This window comes from Carettochelys insculpta, chromosome 8 (assembly GCF_033958435.1).
Source record: "Carettochelys insculpta isolate YL-2023 chromosome 8, ASM3395843v1, whole genome shotgun sequence".
NCBI classification, from domain to species: domain Eukaryota; kingdom Metazoa; phylum Chordata; order Testudines; family Carettochelyidae; genus Carettochelys; species Carettochelys insculpta.
The window spans coordinates 63,986,487-64,008,431 of NC_134144.1; the positions used below are offsets into that span (position 1 = coordinate 63,986,487).

Sequence of the window (21,945 nt, forward strand, 5' to 3'; positions counted from 1 at the left end):
GTCAAAAGAGGCCCATCTGGAACTGCAGGATAGGATGTCCACCACGAGCTCCCTCTCCTCACTGGACTACTCTGGGGCTGGGGTGGAGGGTCCCGGCTTTAGCCCTGGGGTGCAGGGCTGGCCTCTGGATCCGACCCTGGCTCTGAGGCCTGCTGCAGCTCGTTGGCCATGGTGTCAAGGGTGGCTGTGGGGGAGGTGGTGCCCTGGCAGTCCAGGATAGCCCTGAGCTCCTGGTAATAGCGGCAGGGGCAGCCCCAGACCTGCTGGCCAAGTCCCGGGCCCGGACGTAACCCTGCTGCAACTCCTTGACCTTACTTCTGACGTGGTCAGGAGTGTGGGCAGGGTGACCCCAGGCAGCCAGGCCCTCGGCCAGCTGGGTGAACACCTTTGTGTTCCGCCACTTGCTCCCCATTATGTGCAGCACCTCCTCCTCAACCCAGAGCCCCAGCCGATCACGGAGCTTAGAGTCGGTCCAGGAGGGGCCCTGCTTCCTAGCCCGCTGGCTGGAGGCCTGGGAGCCCTGGGATGGCCCAGAGGGGGAGCTCTGGGGATGCTCAGGGGGGCTGGCTTGGTGCCATGGTCTCCCTCTGCGCTGTGCAGGGGCACCTCGTGGCATGGCTGCTGCGTGCACAGTGTCAGCTTCCTGCTTTGGGGTTTCCGGGTCCGTGCAGCTTTAAGAACTGCTGGGCGTAGAGATCATAGAGCCGGCAGGGGCTGGATGGCATGTCTCTGCCTAACAGCTGATGGCCACCATGGCAGACCCTGCTATTTCAAAGTAGCGGGACGCGAATCGTCCACACGTGCCCCATTTTGACGTTCAATGTCGAAGTAGGGCGCTATTCCCATCTTCACATAGAAATAGCGATTTTGATGTCTCACCGCCTAATGTCAATTTCAACATTGAAATAGCTCACAGAGCGTGTAGACATGACGTGTACTATTTCAATGTTGTGCCAGCTACTTCGAAGCTGCCTGCTACTGTAGACGCACCCATCATGTTTCTAATGGAGGAAATAAGTCAGTTTAGGCAAATCTCTTTCTGTGCATTATTTTCTACAATTATTAGGAAAGTATCATCTCTGAATGATCTGTAGGTGGTCACGTGAGAGTTACCATCTTTAATGCTTACATACTGATGTACAATAAATGATGAACTAAGAACAATTATTCACTCATAATTCACAATGAACTAGATGGAACAATCCTATTTCACTATAAAAAGAGTTTCACTGTATCTTAAGTTTCATAAAGAGATTTTAATTTATCTGTCAGCCAATGAACTAAATAAGTATTAGTCATCTGCTGCCATCCCTGATGCTGACAGTCTTGAAATTCATTCTCTGGCTTAAACAGCTTCATACATTATGATGCAAATGAGTTTTTCAAATTGTGACCTAGTTCCCATGTTACAAATGCAGTTGTGACCAACTGCAGGAACTACATGTCATGGAATGTAAACAGCAGAGGCACGCAGAAGAAATCAGCATTATGCCCAACTGAAATGAATTTTATCCCTTTCAGGTATCTTAAACAAAAGTATTAGTCTCTCAGATTAGAGCTGCACCTATTTGCTTTAACAGTCTTGAATATAAAACATGTGGGTGGGCACGGAGGGGGCATAAGAGGGTTGATATAGCCTTATTTGTTAACTGAAATGTTTTGGACATTATAAACACCAAAGTATAAATTGTACAGTAGAAATGAATGCTGTTCATAAGCAAAGGACTATGAATAATTCCAAATAAAAAACCCCAATAACTCACCATCGTTCATAAAAAAAAGAAATAATCACCATAATCTTATTCGAGACATGTCACCTTTTGATAGACCCAATTAACTTGTTGTAAACATAGGTATTAGTGTTTTAGTTGCTAGTTCAAGGTTTTTACAGTAAGGCATGTGGTTTAGGAAACATGGGACTTCACAAAATTCATTAATCTCCCTGCACTTCAACAGCAGAGACTGAGCCTGTTTATTAGTTAGGACAATTTGTAAGACAAATATTATACTCAGGATAATTCATATAAATCCCTGCAGCTCTCAGGCATGGGAGCAGCTTCAATGCAGAGCAGGTATTACCCGTTTGTTGAAAAATACATGGCTTCTGAGAACAGCTACAATGCCTGCCTAGGATGAATTCTACCAGCTAAAGCAGTACAGTGGCTTCAAAATGTGCACAAGGGAACATCACAGCGCCCTCTAGTGGAAGAAGGAGAAAAAATTTCTAGCAGAACAAAAACAAAAAGCAGACAAGTAGCACTTTAAAGACGAGCAAAATAGTTTATTAGGTGAGCTTTCGTGGGACAGACCCACTTCTTCAGACCATATGGTCTGAAGAAGTGGGTCTGTCCCACGAAAGCTCACCTAATAAACTATTTTGCTCGTCTTTAAAGTACTACTTGACTGCTTTTCGTTTTGATAGTGTATAGACTAGCACGGCTTACTCTGTTACTATTCTAGCAGAAGAAGGGCATCTTGATCATGCATCTGACAAAGTGGGTCTTTGCCCACAAAACTTATGCCCCATTAAATCCGTCAGGCTATGTCTACACTAGCCCCAACCTTCGAAATGGCCATTTGAATGGCCATTTCGAAGTTTACTAATGAAGAGCTGAAATGCATATTCAGTGCTTCGTTAGCATGCGGGCAGCTGCGGTGCTTCGAAATTGACGCGGCTCATCCCAATGGGGCTCCTTTTTGAAAGGACACCGCCTACTTCGAAGTCCCCTTATTCCCATCAGTGCTTCATTAGTAAACTTCGAAATGGCCATTTGCGTGGCCATTTCGAAGTTTGGGGCTAGTGTAGACATGGCCTTAGTGTATAAGGTGCCACAGGACTTCTCATTGTTTTGTCAAGGTAGACATAGTAATTCTGCATCATTCTACTAAATGGATAGCAAAGTTTACTTAAAGACTGAAGAGCACATTGGATTCTCTCTAATCTTTCTGGTACTAGCGTCAAGCTAGAATACCATAATCCTGTTCAAACCTGCTTTCCTTGTTCATAAAACTTCTGCATAAATTAGTTCAATTTATACGCAGCAAAGGGTCTGCTTCAAGAGCCAACCACAAGTCAAAATTTTGGTATAAGCAGGAAAATGATGCTTCTGAATGGCATTTTAAAATTAAAGTTACTATTCCATATTGAGCCAGAACTGTATTTAAAGAGACTCATGTCTTAAGGTACTTACTTACGTTATGCACAGTATATGCTATAATTCTTATTGTGCTTTAGCTTATAAAACTAACTGACTGATTTCCACAGAGTATGAATAATCTTGCTTTTCATGATCTGAGCAATGAAAACCCAATTCAGTTCAACTCGGTAGCAAATTGTGGGGCAAATTTAAGGTGATTCCATCTTTTTAAAAAAGAACATTTTTACATCCTTTCTTTAATTCAAATAGTGAAAAAGTATCATGAAAAGTACTGAAGATGTTCCATTAAAAAAAAAAAAAAAACCACACCAGAATGTCAGGACTTTGTACTTTTGCCTTGGACTAGCAACCCTCCCGCACCCCGCCCCACTCCAAGTCATTTTCCAAGTGGGTTAAGCTAATAGCTACAACAGTAGCTTTGTCACAGGTAATTTGGAGCAGAACCCCAGTACCAATAATTCTATCAATCACAACAGTAATTACAAACATACCAGGGAGAGATAGCTAAAACTTAGAGGCCTAGTTTTATAATACCTTTAACTTTTTAGTCCAACATACTTACAAGACAGAAGAAAAAATACTTTTAATATATAAACTCATTGCTGAAGAAGAGTCAATTAAAATGTTTATTAAGTAGCAAATTACTATATTACACAGTGGGATTCAGACACATTTTTGCTCCTTAAACACTGAGACAAGTTGTGTTGTGCCATTCAACATAGTGAATGGTCAGCTTTGTTGTACAGTATTGAAAAAGCTCCATTTTCACTGTTTCCATGACTAAAGGAAATAACAAATGGTACTAATAAACCAGCAAGTACCATTTGGAGAGTTTTCATCTCTTGTTTTCTGAAGTACAGACCAGTTAGAAGAGCAAAGTTGGGTGGTGATTTTTGGTTTCACAGCCCCAAATGGTCACAATGATTTTGCTATTCACATTACTAAGCACTGAGTCACTGGAAGATTTTATCCAAAGCTAAATGTTCAGTTGTGTTCAAAGTAGGTGTCAAGCTAACCACCAGGGAGAAATACCCTCCAAATTACTCAAGTTTCCTCTAGATTGCATTGGGTTAGTTTGTTCACCAGAACGTTGGCTGAAATTAGTCTTGCGCACAAACACCAAGTCTGCTTAAATAGCTTTCCCAAGCTGTCTTCCTGTACATCTCTGCTGCCTCTAGACGATTTGATGCAGACAAGATGCCACGTCCCACAATAATGATATCTGAACCTCTTTTGTTAACAACTTCCTCTGGGCTTAAATACTTTTGTCCAAGGTTATCACCTGAAATACACAATACATAAGCTACATCATTCTTCTGATTTGGAATAAGTAATGCCCTGTCCTAGGAGTTCTGAAACAGACATAAGAAGGGCCACAAGCTTCAGTTCTTAGCACCACAGATTTGATACATTTTATATGAGATTGCACACTGAATTCAATATCCAGGGGTCTCGTTATTCATGCTTTACAACTGAATTCTATGGAGTAGTTAGCCAAAAAGTTCCTGGCAGGATTATTGGGACTTGGTGTTTGCATATAATTTGATTGTTGATTACATGGCTCAAACAGCATGTCTGATTTATAAGACACAATAGAACTTGACTGACAAGAAGTATCGTAATTAAACATAATTTTCAGCATTCAAATGAAGATAAGTAGTTTTGGTTTTGGTTACATGAAGCAGCTACTGATAACAAGAAAGCATCTCACTGAAACAGGCCTGGGAAATGCCCTCCCTACTCAATGTAAGACTTCAAATTCTTTTGTAATCAATTCTACTAAATAAAAATACTAATGTTGTGCATAAGATTTTGCATTGTTTGCACTCAATTACGCTTTTTGATCCTTTGCTGTTATATATTTGAACAAGAGCTCTAATGACAGTACATTTAACACATCTTTCACATACTCAGGAGCTGTACATTTATACTCCACTGCACCCAAAACTTGAGGTATAAAACTCTCAGTAAAAAAAAAAAAAAGATGTGTAGCCTACATTTCTCCTTCCGCAAGTTTCCCAAGATCTGCAGGAGAAAGTACTGAGGCTCAAGGCCTGTTGTTTGCGAGCATATACGGTCTCATATCCAAGGATCTGCACCTACTGGGTAAGATTCACTGCACAGCCACATCTGGTTGGTATCTATTCTCATGGGATATCAACCACTCAAAATAGATTGTTACATTAGAGATAGCTTCAAAAACTTATCTAAGAACTATAAATATTCTCTCATTTAAAAGTCAATTCTGAAATGACCATGAGAATTTTCATTGAGAATGCGATCTCCCCAGGAATATTTACCTCCAGCTTCCATCTGGACCCCTGGGGTCAAGTGAAGAAATTCTGGCTTCCTACTAACTCTCGATCCAGAAATGAATCCAAAAACAAAATCTGAGTTTTCTTCAGCCATTTGCACCTGAATATAACAAAATCCAAAAAACCAAGTTACAAATTCCCATTTTTGATACTAAACATAACCCATGAGATGTCCCAAGTGCTATGAGTTTGGCCAATAGTGTAAGGCACTAGAGAGAAATCAGTTTTTTATGGTCTTGTAAGCCATGTCCTATCTTTAGTACTTGAAACATAAACACAAAATACTCAGAACTGACAGCTCCTTATCTGGATCTAAAGATAACTAGAAGCTGTATAGCAGAAGACTGGACATTTGCTTGGGAATGGAGGATAAAAACTAATTGGATGTGATTGCTAAGGAAAGTAATAAAGAGCAAATATAATTTTGCTGTGGTGACCATGACAATTCACAACCAATCAGGAATACACTAGTGATATAAATTTGCAGTTGTGGGCAAACTCTTAAAATACAAAAGTCTACAAGTTTATGGTCTTTAAAGTACTACAGAGAAATCTGTAAGTAGTCATTGTATGTTAAAAGCTCTTTGTAACAGCAGGCTCTAATGTTATGAATGCATGCAACTATCTCCGCTGCCAGAGCAGTCTGCAACTCTTGCAAGACAAACCAAAGTTCCTACTTACTGCAGCTGTTGTGTAGTCACCAGTGGCAAGTGATCCGTGGGAACTCATCTCAGCAATCAACAGACAGCCTCGCTGTGAAGGAAGCCCTACTTCTTTCAGTCCTTTCACAACTCCAGAACCTGGAACTACATGGGCATTAACTATATCCGACCAGGAAGATATTTTGAATACCCCACCTGAAAAGAAAGAAAGAGAGGTGTATCTTTTCAGCTAAGTACCATTATAAATTTATCCTCAAGCAGGAAGCGTGTTTTAACTAAGCAGCGTACGTGTTTAAGACAACATTTTAACTACCTCAGCTTCTGGCAGCTGCCTGCTCAATCTGATTTAACAAGCTGTTACCTGCCTAACCACAACAGGCCACCATCTCTAAAGCTATGTCTACACTAGACTAAGAAAGTTGACCGCAGATATGCAATTCTAGCTGTGCCAACTACATAGCTAAAATCAATGTATCTTGTCTGTCTATAAGGGGAAGGTCAATGGAGTATTTCACCCATCGACCTCTCTTACACCTTGCCTCTTGCGAGGAAGTACAGGGGTCGACTGCGACCCCTGAGATGTCTATTTCATGCATCCATACTAGATATGTGAAATTGAACCCCAGAAGATCTACTTGAACGGGTCAATCTTCCAGGGTAGCGCAGATGTAGTCTAAATCACACTTCTCATGAACAATGGTACACTATGCTCTTCATTACTTGGAAAGACGTTTATATGGACCTACAGCCTACTGTCACTAGTATTACTTTTCAGGGCAATGTAGAATGAAGTGATGAAAAAGGAACATAAAAAAGCAGATTCAGGTGATGAAGGCCCCTGTCATAGCTTAAAGGAGGAGGTTCAGATCAGCAAAATGACACATGCACAAGTAAAGTGTTTTAAAAGTAATCATTATAGCTGTCTTCACCATAATCTCTTTGCGCTAAAGGGAATCACAGGTAAAGGTACGGGGAAGAAGTCAGAATAAAACAAGGTTGCAATAATCACCTTCATACTGATGTCTCACAGTATTTCCAATGTCTGCAAACTTGCGGTCTTCGAATATCAGGTACTCATGCTGGTCTGCAAGTGCTCTCAACTCCTTTGTTACCTCTTGTGTGAAATCATTCAGGATATCTATGTGAGTTTTTAAGATACAAATGCTGGGGCCTAAAGTAGCAGCCAGCTGTAAAAGTTCTTGGGAGTCTGTGACATCAGCAGAGAGGCATAAGTTAGTTTGTTTCTTCTCCATGAGCTTGAGAAGTCGCGCTGCAACAGAATGGATTCCAGGCAGCTGAGCACGAGCGCTAAAGCTCATTTCTTTGCATGTTTGTTTGATAGGAGAAGAACCATTTTGCTCTACTGGTTTGAAGATGTTCTGAAGGATGAATTTCTTTACCTTTCCAACCATCCCAGCATCAACTTTTTGCTGCTGCTGGAGAATCTCTAGCATCATGGACAGGGTGCACACAGAGTGTAAGCAAATCCCTCGTTCTTTTAACCTGTGCTTTCCTCCCTGCTCTCTATCCAGCAGCACAATGGCATCAGTAATTTTTAATCCTTCTTTCTGAAGGACCTCTGCAGTTTCCAAGATACTAGAACCACTTGTGACTACATCTTCAATGATTAAACAGGTTTCTCCTGGATTAATGGCACCTTCCACCAAGCGCTTGGTACCTTTGAAGCAATAAAGATACAATCCATTGAATATTTAAAAATATTTAACATAAAATCGCTACCTTAAGACTTACCGTTGTTAAAGCTAAATGTACTGTATCATTACAGCTCTGTTCACAGCTCTAGCACTGATTTATTTTGTAACTCCATGTGAGTCACCTGACCTTCCTGAATAGATAAAACTCTCCTATGCAGCCCAGGAAGTTGTGAGGCTTATTCGTATAAAACAATCAGATATTTGATTTGTTTGCTCTTACAGGCACCAACATACACATTACTAATCCTCATGCAACAGGCACTATAAGACGACCACATTATTTGGTTAATGAAACCATTACCAAGCCACAACATGAATCTCTTATGTACATATTTGCCACAGAATGAAAAAGTTAAGTAGATTATTTGCACTATCGAGATGTTCAACTTAATATACAGCCAATATCCTAGTTTTGAACTTAAGAAGCAATTTAACATCCCTATTACAGACATTATGTAAGCTCTTGAGTCCCTGGAACCTTTCCTCATGACCAGTAAATAGGTACGAGGTAAAACTAAAGTACTTTCACAAGCAAATCTTTCAACCAGAGAGACAATTTAACCTTCATGATGTTGAATAATTTTACCATAGTCTTTTGCTTCCTTCCGCCGTATAAGCATTGGGATCTGGTTAGTTGAGCAGATAATTGTAGCCAATGGCAATGCTGTGTATGGAACACCACACACGGAGTCATACTTGATCCCTGCATTTTTTGCCGTTTGCAACAGGAGATCTGCAATCTAAAGACACATGTTTAAGATGTGGTAATCTGAACCATAAATACATATTACCCACAGAAGAAATTTCAGATATTCCTGACTGATTGGTATATGGCCCGAGAAGCTACACTCAGATATTTTTAAGCAATAGTTGGTCAGTATTATTTGCACCCAGGTATTATCCAGACTGTGTCAGCAGCTAAGCTGTCAAAACAGAAGACGACTAAACTCTTTTGGGGGAAAACGATTATTTCAGAAAAACGTTTAGTAACTTCATTCACAGAATTAGCGGTCAGTGACCAATTATTCAAGAAGCCATGCAAAGTATGTCCTCCACTGGATTTTTTTTTTTTGGTACTGTTTCCATTTCTTCAGCCAACCAGTCATCACTTCCTTTAAATTTATCCTGATCTTGTCTTTCTCACTGTGAAACACTGACAGTCACCACTAAGGATGCTACCTAAAAATAAAAAGCAGAACGTGGGGCTATATTCTACTGGCTTTTATATAATGGAGCTTTTCAATATATTATAATAGTTCCAAAATGACAGTATTCACAGAGTTAGAACAGTAGCCAAAAACAGAAGAAAAAAGTAAAATATACTGTTTATCCTATATTACAGATCCATGCTTATAGTACTATTTTTGGAGAGATGGGGAGAGAGAAAGAAAGTCAGCATATTTTCCAGTCTTCTACTTGTCACAATGAATACAAGTTGCACGTCTCTCATCCAGCACCTTCTGGACCTGACAAGACGACAATGTTGTCTAGCACAGTGTTTCCCAAACTGTGTTTCGTGGAACACTGGTGTTACATGTGATGTGACTAGGTGGTCTGTGAAAAATTTTTGATGCTAGTGATTTTTTTTCCTTCCAAAATATTAAATAAGACATTATGTGTGTATCAAAAATACTAAGTTACTTGAACAATATTTAGATTGTAGGTATATTAATATTTACAATGTATTAATAATAGTATAGTTATTGTTATGAAACTCGTGCCTAAACAGAGATGCAAAAAAACACTCTTCCCATTTAAAAAAAAACTGTCAACTCTTATTTTTATTTTTCAGCAGTCTTCTGTAAAAATAACATTCATAAAAACACAAAATTTAAAAATATTTTTCCATATCTAATTTGGTTTTTTAAGCTTTAAGGAAGGACTGTCCTTTTTGGACAGCATTGTATTTTCTATTTCTGTACAAAAGAAAAAGGATAACCATCCTTCTCTGGGCTGCTATATTGATATTTGGTTTTGAGTTTGTACTTAATTATAGGATTGCTAACTATCCCCCATCAGAAGGGCATTAGCTGTTCATTCAGACGATTTTCTCTTGTTTTTTTTCTTTGTAAAATAAACATATAAAACTCTTAAATCAACTTTTGAACATTACATGTGGCAATTTTTCAGTATGAACCCCCATCCCCAGGGATCAGCATGCATGCCTTCCATCAATATATTCCAAGCCCAAAAGCGTTTTGTGGCCAAATTAGTTTAAGAAACAGTGGTCTAGGAGCATTACCAACACTTCCACTGCCTTCTGGGCTTTTAGAAGACATGGAGGGTAAATCAGAGTTACAAAACAGCACAGAACACTGTCAGCTGGGACTGTGGCTGTAAATAAACTTTATGGGACCACGAGAAACCTGACCACACCCTTGATAAGTGATTGTCCAGCTAACTGAAATCATACTGGATTACAGATGTTGCCAAATGAGAGAATGCTGGATTAGAGAGGTTCAACCAGTGCTACATTATTTTTTTAAATAAAACAAGGTCTCAGTTACACAGAACACATGACTAGATAAATTCCTGGTTATCTTAAAGTCAGATATTCACCATCATTCACTGCATGACAGAATAAAAGGAGAGTTATAAATTAACTGAGCCACTGGCCATCCCAAGGTCAGCTAGCTGAAGGTCAGCTAGAATGTTCACATAAATACTTAAGTACCAGAAACAAGCACATCTTGATCCTGCTTCATTCCCCCATAAAGATTTCCACCCTCTACAGTCTGGATAAAAGACATTAACGAGAAGAGATTCTTCTGCACCTCTGTACTAATACATTTGCTTTGTGTCTGTAAAATTCCTCAGAAGCACTTACTGGTGCAGAGTGCTAATTAGGGCTGCTATTCCTCCTGGACTGCCAAAAGTCTCCTGCAATCCATCTCAATCTCCTGGAGGCTACTGAAGCCAATACAGGAGATTCTTGGCTGCTAAAAATCTGGCAGCACAACAGGGCTAACAAAGACACCCTGCAGCTCCAGGAAACTAAGGCCATGCCTGGCTCCTATGTGCAGGAGCAGCCAGGGGATCTCTAAATGCTGTCCTTCCTCCCCATTGACAAGCACTGGCTCCATAGTTCCCATTGGCAGGGCACCATGATCAACAGGAATTGCAGTGTTGGTGGCTACAGGCAAAGGCACTGCAAGACCACCCTGATTGCTCCTAAGCAGGGCAGTTGCCAGTGGCATGTGCCACAGCTGTGGGAAGTGGCCTCTGCTGCTACTGCACTGGGAGCTAGGGGCACAAAGGAAAGGCCCGTGCCATCCTGGTTCTGATCTAGTTCTGGGCAATGCAGCCCTGAGGCTTTAGTAGAGGCACATATAGGACAGTGCTGAGACCACGTAGTTCCCCTGATAAGGATGAGCCCTTGGGCTGCCTATGGTCTAGTCCGACAAACACAAAATCTCCCCCTCCCTCACTTGCTCGTTCTCCAACCCTCACGTGCTTTTACCAATCTAGCACTCATAAGAACAGTCATACTTAGTCAGACCAAAGGTCCATCCAGCCCAGTATCCTGTCTGCTGACAGTGGCCAGTGCCAGGTGCCCCAGAGGAGGTGAACCGAAGACAATGATCAAGCGATTTGTCTCCTGCCATCTGTCTCCAGCCTTTGACTAAAGGCTAGGGGCACCATACTTTACCCTTGGCTAATAGTCATTTATGGACCTAACCTCCAAACATTTATCAAGCTCTTTTTTAAACTCTGTTAGAGTGCTGGCCTTCACAGCCTCCTCTGGCAAGCAGTTCCACAGGTTGACTGTGCGCTGTGTGAAGAAAAATTTTCTTTTATTAGTTTTGAACCTATTACCCATTAATTTCATTTGGTGTCCTCTAATTCTTATATTATGGGAACAAGTAAATAACTTTTCAATATTCACTTTCTCCACACCATTCATGATTTTATATACCTCTATCATATCACCCCTCAATCTCCTCTTTTCCAGACTGAAAAGTCCCAGTCTCTCTAACCTCTCCTCATATGGGACCCTTTCCAAACCCTTAATCATTTTAGTTACCCTTTTCTGAACTTTTTCTAATGCCAGTATATCTTTTTTGCGGAGAGGAGACCACATCTGCACGCAGTACTCAAGATGGGGGCGTATCATAGTTTTATATAGGGGAAGTATGATATTCTTCGTCTTATTCTCTATCCTTTTTTTAAGAATTCCTAACAACCTATTTGCTTTACTGACTGCCGCTGCACACTGCGTGGATGTTTTCAGAGAACTATCCACTATAATTCCAAGGTCGCTTTCCTGATCTGTTGTATCTGAATTTGCCCCCCAGGGTGAGGGCTTGGGAGTATGGAAGGTCAAGCTCGGGTGCAGGAGTCTGGGACAGTTTGACTGTGTGAGGCAATTCCATGCTGAGCCTAGGGCACGGAGTTTGGGTGCAGGATCGCTCAGGGCCAGGGCAGGGGCTTGTGGTGCAGGAGTGGGCTCACGGCTGGGGGTCTGAGACAGTTCGGGTGTGGGAGGTAATGCCGTACTGGGCCTAGAGTAGGGAGTTTGGGTACGGAGGAGCCCAGGGCTGAGAAATGGGTGCGGGTGCAGGAGGGGGCTCAGGACTGGGGTGCAGGCACTTACCTCAGGCACCTCCTGGGAAGTGGCTGGCCTGTCTGGCTCCAAGCAGCAGGGATGGCCACGTGGTCTGTGCGCTCCCCGCCTGCCGGCACTAACTCTTAGCGTCTCCCTGCCAAAGGGAGCTGTGGAGCCCGCGATGGGGTGGGGGGGAGCATCGTGCAGACACCCCCTGACCACCAGCCCTCCCCCAGCAGCAGCAGCAGCAGCAGCAGCAGCAGCAGCAGCAGCAGCAGCAGCAGGCCCCACCCTACCCCCGACTGCCCGCGGCGCGGTACCTGGTTGAGGAGGGGCGGGTGGGAGACGATGACTCGGAGGTCGATGTAGACAGGGGAGACGAGACCGCTCTTGAGCACGAACTCCCCGAAGCGCAGGGCCTGGGCCCGGTGCAGCCCGGCCACCAGCCGCTCCACGGAGCTCGACTCCACCATGCTCACTCCAGCACCGCCAGCCCGCGCACACGTCGCGTCACCCTTCCCCCTTCCTGCCAGCGCCTGTTGATGACGTAGTAGAAAACACAGTTGCTCCACCATGGCAAAAAAAAGGGATTTGCTCGTCCGCTGTGTCCGCATGCGCAGTGTCAATCTATGATTGGGCACGTGGGAGTGTAGCGGCAGGAACGGTTCCATTCCGGCTTCCGTAGTCGGCCGGCGTTTAGGCTGAGAGGTGCTGTCACCACCCTCGCCTGGCTGCGAGCTGGGGCCGGGACGGGGTCACCACCCGCCTTTCGCGGCCGCCAGCGCTAAGAGGGCCGTCGCCGCTGGCTTCTGCCGCCGCAAGCGGAGCTGGGCGCAGCGCCCCTGGGCTGAAGGCGGGCGCGGACAGCGCCGCGGCTGGGAGGAGCGTCCGCGGGGAGAGCCCGGAGTCGTGCGCTGGGAGGAGCGAGCTGCGCACAGGCCTGGCCCGAGCCCCCCGCTCAACGCCTCGGCCCCAGCAGTGCCAGCCGCTCTTCTACCCGCGCGGGGCACGATCCCGGGGAGAGGCGCTCGAAGCGGATCATTTACTGAAACCCGCGGTTCTGGCTGTGACAGACGCACAGGGGAAGATGTGAACAAATACTCAGACGGGGAAAAATAAGTCCGGCCATGGCAGCAATTTGGCTCCTTTAACCTTGGTCTCAGACGAGATCTTCACTGTCTCACGTGCTACAAGAACAACTTCCCCACCTTTGAGATCAACAGGCATGAGACTCAACCGACTTAATTTGCTGCTTTTACTGCTCCCAGTGACAGGTTACCATTTCCCCTTACCCCTTCTTATATAAACACTGGATTCTGGGTTTCCTCTCAGTTTTTCATCCGAAGAAGTGGATTTTACCCTCAAAAACTCACAACCTAATACAGTTATTAGTCTTGGGTTATGGCTACACTGCAGCCTTATTTTGAACTAGCTATTTTGAACTAACACATTTACTTACAAAAATATATTTAGAAATAATGTATGTGTAGTGAAGACACTTGCAAAGTTTATTTCAAAATAACAGCTGTTATTTCAAATTAACTGTGCAGTGTAGACATAGCTGGAGGTGCCACAGGACTGCTTGTTATTTGTGAAGCTGCAGACTAAGGTAGCTAGTCTTCTGAAATACATAAACAGCTTGGAAACAAGATCTTCTTATTTTTTAAACATTTATGAAATGTGACGGGGTTAAAAAATGAAGCAACTCACAAATTATTTTTCATCAAAACATTTTGTTTGACCCAACCTATGTATATTTTTGTTTACCAATGGTACCTCTCCAAGTTCCATGTTGGTTTGATCCAAAACAAACTTTTTTTGGGAACTTTTTCCAATATTACCACCGATCTACAAAATCCATGGTTTTCTTAGCTCCAAGACCTAGCAGCTTGAATGGTTTGTTTTCCCTTGGCCCACCGGTATAAAGGGGTGTATTGAGTAAAGAAGCTGACCTGCAATAGTGTCTTAAAAGTTTTCAAAATCCAGAGTTTGTGAAATAAAACCGACTCTTTCTCTGAACAATTGTCTTTAATCAAAAAAGCCAGAAGTTGCATTTTTAATATACTGCATTTATAGGAACACAATGAAATAAGATGTACAGTTTGAAGCTTCTGTAGATAACATACTGTAGCATAGTAATATTAACAAGTGGCAGCAGCTAAGCACTTTACAATGTTACACAAGTGATTGGATTTTCAAACAAAATATTTACAAACTTACCTTTACAAAACCACATTGAGTGTATACAAAATGAAATTTTCAATAAAACAGAAGATACATTTAAGGCAGACCAGCAGGACACTGAAATTAAGGCTGTGGAATTAGTTTGCACCTTGAAAATGCTGAGCTTGTAGCAAATTTTTGCTCCTCTTTCAGTTGATTGTTGAAAAGATTGAAACACTTCAGTGGATTTAATCTCACTGTGAAATTTCCTTTTTTTTTTTTTTTTTTAAAAAAAAAACCAGTCTGTGCATTTGCCTTCTTTATGGTATTAGTAGAAGGCATATCTGGTGTTATTGGCCTCAGTGGCAGAGCAGTTTTGAAGAGTTTGGTAGAAAGAGAAGTAAAAGCACCAGCATCAGAAGTTGAACATGGAGGTGAAATATGGCTTGTGACTAGAGAAGATGTTTGTTTTCACTAGCTTCCTATTAAAAGACCACAATTACAGCAAATATTCAGAGTCCTGACATTATGGTAACATTCACCAATATACAGATTCCAGAATAGGAATTCATCAATTGATGGCAGTTTGCAATCTGCTTTGTAAAATAGAATTTTGTTTCTCTCAGGAAAGCCCCATCTGATGGAAAAGAATGAACTAGATAATCTGAGCCCTGTGTGAGAGAATAATCTGCTTCTACAAGGAATGGACTGGAAACAGAACCAACTGTATCACGATCAGTCAGATCTCTGCATGTGCCCTGGTCTCTGAAGATTGTACTCTCTTAGATAATTTGCTTTTTATCTTTAGAAGTATGGTTTAACTCCCTAAGCATCCATATAAATAACATTGTGGGGTTTCATATTTAACTTCTCTTGCAGTTTGCACATCAAAGGCTAAAATTATGCCTTCAGTTGTATCTGTAAAACCATCTGATGCCACAGGAAACTAAGGGCAGAATTTGGCCTCAAATTTACTTCCTTGAAAAATGAAATTAGCTTCAACTTCTAGAACTTCAAAACAGACCTTTCCCAAACCCAAAGAGCCCTTTGTAAGCTTGTCTCTTTCACCAATAGAAGTTGGTCCAGTAACAGATATCACCCACTTTGTCCCTTAGTACTTCAAAATAACAATCCTCCAAAAAGAAAAGAAAAAGAGCAAGTCATGGAGGTGACAGAGTGGGAGCTGAGAGGTGGAAAGCTTTGCTTATTCTACATAAATAGCGCTTAGTATCCTGTCTTCTCTGGCTGATGTTGGATGCTTTCAGGCAGAGAACAAGAACAGGGCAATTTATCAAGTGATCCCTCTCCCTGTCATTCACTCCCAGCTTCTAACAAGAGGCTTAGTGACACGCAGAGCATAGGGTTGTGTCCCTGATCATCTTGGCAAATAGCCATTCGTGGATGTAATTGCTATGAGTTTATCCAATTTTTTTAACCAAGTTTTTCTTTTGGCCTTCAAAACTTTTGACAACAAGTCCCCCAGGTTGACGGAGCATTGTGCAAAGAAGTTTGTCCTTTTTATTCACTCTAAACATGCTGCCTATTGGCTGACCCCTGGTTCATGCAGTAAGTGAAGAGAGCAATAACACTTGCTTATTCACTTTGTCCATGCCATTATTTTATAGACATCTATCATATACTACCTTGAGTAATTTTTGCATTGTCTACAAACTTTGATGCCTCAGTTTACCCCATTTGCAGATCGTTTAAGAATATGTCAAACACTATTAGTTCCAGTACAGATCTTTGGGCAACCATGTTACTTACCTTTCTGTACTGTGAAAAGTGACCACTTTTCTGCTACACTTTGTGTCCTGTCATTTAGCTAGTTATTGATCAATGAGAGGACCTTCCCTCTTGTTCCAGGACTGCTTACATGGCATAAGAGCTTTTGGTGAGGAATCTTTTGAGAAAGGCCTTCTGAAAGTTCAGGTACACTATATCCACTAGATCACCTCATCCACGTTTGTTGGCCCCATAAAAGAATTCTAATAAAGTGGTGAGGTGTGATTCTTTTACAAAAGCAGTGTTGACTCTTCCCCAAGATACTGTGTTCAGCTGTGTGTCTGATAATTCTATAGTTACTATAGTTTCAATCAGTTTACCTGGTACTGAAGTTAGGCTTACTGGCCTATAATTGCCAAGATCATGTCCGGATCTTTGTTTAGAAACTGGCATTATATTAACTATTCACCAGGCATCTGTAGAGAGGTTGAGTCATTAATTACATACCAAAGTTAAGATTCTGCACTTTTATATTTGAGGTTTGTCGAACTCTTGGGTGACTACCATCTCAACCTGGAGACTTATTACTGTTTGATATATCACTTTGCTCCAAAACCTTCTCTACTGACAACTCAATCTGGGACAGTTCAACAGATATTTGGCACCTTACAAAAATGGCTGAGATGTAGGAATCTCCCACATGTCCACTGCAATGAAGACCAATTTAAGGAAGTCATTTAGCTTCTCCACAATGTCCTCACATTCCCTGAGTGCTCCATTGGCACCTTGATTGTCCACAGACCCCACAGTGTTTTTAGCAGGTTTTCTGCTTCTGACATATTTAAAAACAATTTTGCTATTAGTTTTTTGTGTATTTTTCCTATTACAGTTTTATAAGTAACAAGCAGCCTGTAGCTCATTAGAGATGAACAAATGTATTAGGTGATAAGCTTTCATGACCTATACAAGCACTTATAAAATGTCAGTATTCAGTTGTCTGCCTTCATGTGATGTAACTAAATGGGGCTTTTTCATTTGACTGTTTCTCGTCAGTTCCTACCTGTACTTCAGCATCACCTATCCTCTTCTCTTTACTAGCAAATAGCATATCCTTTTTCTTAGTTTCCCTAAGGGATGTGTATGTCCAAATCATGTGCTCCTCCACACCTGTCAGCCTTCCTCCAGCCCTTAGTTTAAAACACCTCTGTAATCTGTTGAATTTGACTTGCCAGCAATCTGGTTCCCTTTCAGTTTATGTGGAGCCCAGCCTTCCTGTATAGGCTCCTCCTTCCCCAAATGATTCATACTAAATATGAATCCCTCCTCTCAGCTTTATTGTCTCATCCATGCACTGTGACCCTGAAGGTCTGCCTGTCTGAGTGGCCCTACAGATGAATTGGTAGCATTTGAGAGAATGCTACCATGGAGGTCGTGGATTGTAATCTCTTTTCTAATAGTTTAGTTTGGCCTCTGGGAAATATCTCTTACATTTCCCTATGCCCTTGGTATCTACATGTATTGTATCAACCATGTACCATATGATACTGGTTCGTTCCCAACACTGCACATAAATCTGTTCAGATGTCTTGAGAGGGCCACATCCTTTGCATCTGTTCAACAATTCACCATGTATTTCTCCCAGTCATTTGTATCTCTAATAAAAAATCCCCTATTACTATTATGTATCTCTTCCTAATATCTGTGATTCTGTCCCACAGAGGGATAACTTCAGTGCAAGAGGACACCAACCCATAATCTGGAAAGAGGTTTCCAACTACAGAATCATTTTCCTCGACTCCATCGATGTTTTCCTTCTCTCAGACTTTCATCATCATCAATAGCACAGAATCCGTCAGATGGGGTGGCACTGTTTTAGTGAATGTTTTAGGAAGTCCTGTCTACCTACCTCTTTCTGAAGCTGGTGCACTCCTTCTGAGGGCCATGAGTTCCTGTTTAAATTACCAATGTCAAAAAACTTTCTCTGGGTGGGCACCTATCTTCCTCCCTGTGTGTTCACTGCTTCCTGGTAAGCAGAATAGCAGTCCTCCTCACAAGAACCGAAAGGCAGCTAGATTGATCCACACATACTCCTGTACTCTGATCTTTCAATTAATGAAGCTTCTTGAGTTTGCTTTTGGGGGTCACTATCTAAGCAGAAACCCTTCCTTTAGCTTTTTCAATATTGTGCAGACAAGTAAAGAATTAGTAAGGGATTACGAAGCACATGTGATCTGACCATTGCAAGCACAGCCACGAGGCCTCTGTGCAATTAGAAGTTCAACTTTCTCCACTTAATAGCCACTTGTTGTGGATTTTTACAAATCTATTGTCAAAATACATAAAATATGGTATCCCATGCATTGGTTTTTTGGGGTGTGATCTGCATTGCTACCTTTCATTATGCTGCAGTGATGGTTAAAATTTCACAGTACAGCTTCATCTCCTCGGCTATGTCTACACTAGCCAAAAACTTCGAAATTGCCATGAGCAGATAGGAATAAGAGGACTTTGAAGTAGCCGGGGTCCTTTCGAAAAGGAGCCCCGTCTGGACGAGCCGCGTGGCGGCGAGCCACATCAATTTCCAAGTGCCGCGGCCGCCTGCATGCTAATGAGACACTGAATATGTATTTCAGCGCTTCATTAGTAAACTTCAAAATGGTCATTTGCATGGCAATTTCGAAGTTTTTGGCTAGTGTAGACACGGCCCTGGTTTCAAATCTAACAGCCTATCTGTATCTCTTGAAAAACAATGAGCTTTTTCATGGTTTCTTGGAGGAAAACTTAATATGCAAGATATCCAGCATCATTGAACAGCAGATATTGCAGTCCTGGAACCACTGGCCCACTTTGCAGATCAGCTGTTCCTATCTGCTGAAGTTCAAGGACCTCTGGTGGCAGAATTACACTTTTCAGGTTCCTCTGTACCTAAAGTGGTGGAGTCAAAATCTGGCCATAAATTATTTCAGTAGGAACAAGATCTGGCATAATTCCATAGTATTTAATGTAAAACAAACAAAATACAATTTCTCCCTTTGCTTTGTGAAATCCCAACCCCATGAATGAAAGTTTTATTATTACCTGGTTTAGTAATATACCTACTCTGGGTACCCAACTGTTAGCGCTCACAGAACCTACCCATGTGCCTGCAAAGAGTATACTCCCTTTCTGATTATGAGGTCTACCCTGAAATACTGGACCAGGCAGTGGGGAATCATCTGGCAGTGAGTTGCCTCTTCTTTTGGCCCTGTGGCTAAAAAGAAGAAGACCTGGCCAAGCCATGAATTGCATGAAACCTCTTGTGTTGCTTATATCTAAGACTAGCCCTGTCATAACAACCATATGACAATGTTACAACTTGGCTTAAGGGAAATATTTTAATTGTGAATATTTATTTTGTTATTTCAAACTAGGCCTAGAACATAAAAATGGATGCTTTTGTATTGGAGGCCTTGAAGTACCTGGTGACAGATTTATGAAATCTGGAAGTATAATAAGCAGCTAATTTTAAATACTGAAAAACTGTTCTGAAACTGTAAGCACAAAAAACCACCCACTAATTCACAGCACTTTGACCAGCTTTGGGTGGACTTTGGGCTGAGCAATTTCAGAACTAGAAATGCAACAGGATCCTTCTCATATATACACACAGCATATGTAAATTGAACAATCTGATAGAAAAAATCATCTAATTTACAGATACTGCAAAAAGCAGACATAGCCTTTTCTCAGTGCACAGGTTTTGGAAAAACATTTATGTACAGTGTTTATAAAATGTTTTAAAAAACCATCAGCATCTCTTTGTGCTTGTTAAAACAGCTCTCTGACACGGTGAACTCACTGCCTTAAACAGAGTTCTAAAAGTCACTGCATGTTGATTTAATAAACTTGAAAGCTCTGGAATCCCATCATCATCATCATCATCATCATCAATAACCGTGGGCTCAGCGCCCACTGGTGTCTGATGCCTCTCTCACTATTTCCTTCCATCCTTCCCCATCCAGTGCAGAGTGGATTAGCTTCTGTAGACTAGCTCCGCACCAATCTACTACATCATCTATTCATTCTCTGTGGGGTGTGCCTCTCCTATTCAAACCATCTATTATGCTGAATACTAGGGTCTTGATTTTTCGTTCATCGTTCATTCTGGAATCCCACTGGTATTCTAATCTGAAGAGGTACACTTAAGCAATATCATGTAATGAGAACCTGTCTGAAATCACATTGTATTTAAATTTGTTAACCACAAAAACTGATATTACAATGAATAGGGCCTGATCCTGAATACTCTCTACAGACTGAGTCCCCATTGATTTCAATGGGAATCATGTGTATTAAGGGTTTGGAAAGTCCTGCCTTTAACTGGCACTTGGCTGGCAATGATTTCAGAAAAATCTGAATCCAACACAGTTTTGCAGTAAATGCCGACAGCCTAAGGTCAGCCTGGTTTCACTTGACCAAATCACCACTCTTTTCCAAACCAGTCTGGCAAGACCATGATGCTCTCTCATAAGGATGCCATTCAACAAACTAAGGCATCAGTATTTTGGTTCCCATTTTAAACATCCTCTTTATAATATGAACATCTCTATTACCAGGAGATTCCTTGATCAACAAGAAAAACCTTATCAAGAGACTGTGCGTGCCCACTTAACTGCACCTACGCTAACTTTGGCTCTGAGTAACTGGACGGATATTGCAACCACTAGCATGAGTTTCATCCCTTAGTTTGGGAAACCATGTAAAATGCATGTAATACTTAATACTGAATTATATACAGACAGATTCCACCTTGTGTCTGTTCACACCATGCCTGGCCTCAGGCCCAGCAGTGTCATATCACAGGGTTACATGGCATCACGTTCCTGGGTTCATCCGGTTCATTATGAAGCTCTTGACGTTGGGAACAGGATGCACATCAAACTGGTGTCTGCGGCGCTCAATGAAGCAAGCCAGACGGGAGGTATCCAGTGGGATTTTGGAATAGCTGCCATTGTGAGGCTGCAGCCAAGGATGCTGTAAACAAGTGGCTGCCGTAGGCCTCCTCCTGAAATCTTCCTGGAGGATCACATTGATGAAGTCTCTGGCTGCATGACTCACATCACAGAAATACTCATGAGGGAAGCTGAAATCCACTCTGCACACGTTTATACAGGTCTCCTCTTTGCTTTCATCCAGGAATGGAGAGACGCCACTTAACATGACGTAGGTGAGAACCCCAATGCTCCAGATGTCTGTGCCCAGTGAGACAGGGGCACCTTGAATAACTTCAGGAGCTGCAAATTCAGGGTTTCCAAGCAGCTGATGAATATGGTAATGTCCAGTGATCTGAACGGCATCTTCCAAGTCTATAAGCTTGACTCGAGGCACTGGGATCCTTAAGTCAATCAGCAGATTTTCTGGCTGAAATTTAAAACAGATTAAATTGTACAGTTGTTTTGTAAATGAAATGTTTAGAGATGTCCACACCATTGCAGTATTTAGCTTTGCTTTACCCATGTACTAGCACATCATGACTTACACTCAATCAGAGATGTGAAACACCAGTCAGAACACTGAATGCCTGGACACAAATTCAGCTCCCATTTCCACAGCCGTAAAGGCAGATCTACACCTTTAGCGTCAATGGAGTTATTCTCATTTCTTGCCAGTGCAATGGAGCAG

General features: G+C 42.0%; 2 protein-coding genes across 9 annotated transcripts in view; both read right to left on the reverse strand.

Annotated features, from left to right (window-relative positions):
• Window positions 1-3,766: 3,766 nt before the first annotated feature.
• On the reverse strand, window positions 3,767-12,899 carry UMPS (uridine monophosphate synthetase). The gene is made up of 6 exons (XM_075000981.1): window positions 12,717-12,899; window positions 8,437-8,590; window positions 7,145-7,813; window positions 6,155-6,330; window positions 5,459-5,573; window positions 3,767-4,440 (listed from the first exon to the last, which is right to left on the reverse strand). The coding sequence occupies exons 1-6, from the start codon at window positions 12,867-12,869 to the stop codon at window positions 4,259-4,261; spliced, it is 1,449 nt and encodes a 482-aa protein (XP_074857082.1). The 5' UTR covers window positions 12,870-12,899; the 3' UTR covers window positions 3,767-4,258.
• Window positions 12,900-14,776: 1,877 nt separating this feature from the next.
• Window positions 14,777-21,945, reverse strand: part of KALRN (kalirin RhoGEF kinase) — a 489,190-nt gene continuing 482,021 nt past the window's right edge. For all 8 annotated transcript variants that reach the window (XM_075000963.1, XM_075000961.1, XM_075000962.1 and 5 more), the window contains one exon: window positions 14,777-21,684. In XM_075000963.1, coding sequence (XP_074857064.1) covers window positions 21,139-21,684 — 546 coding nt within the window. In that variant the 3' untranslated portion in view covers window positions 14,777-21,138. The remainder of the gene's footprint in view (window positions 21,685-21,945) is intronic.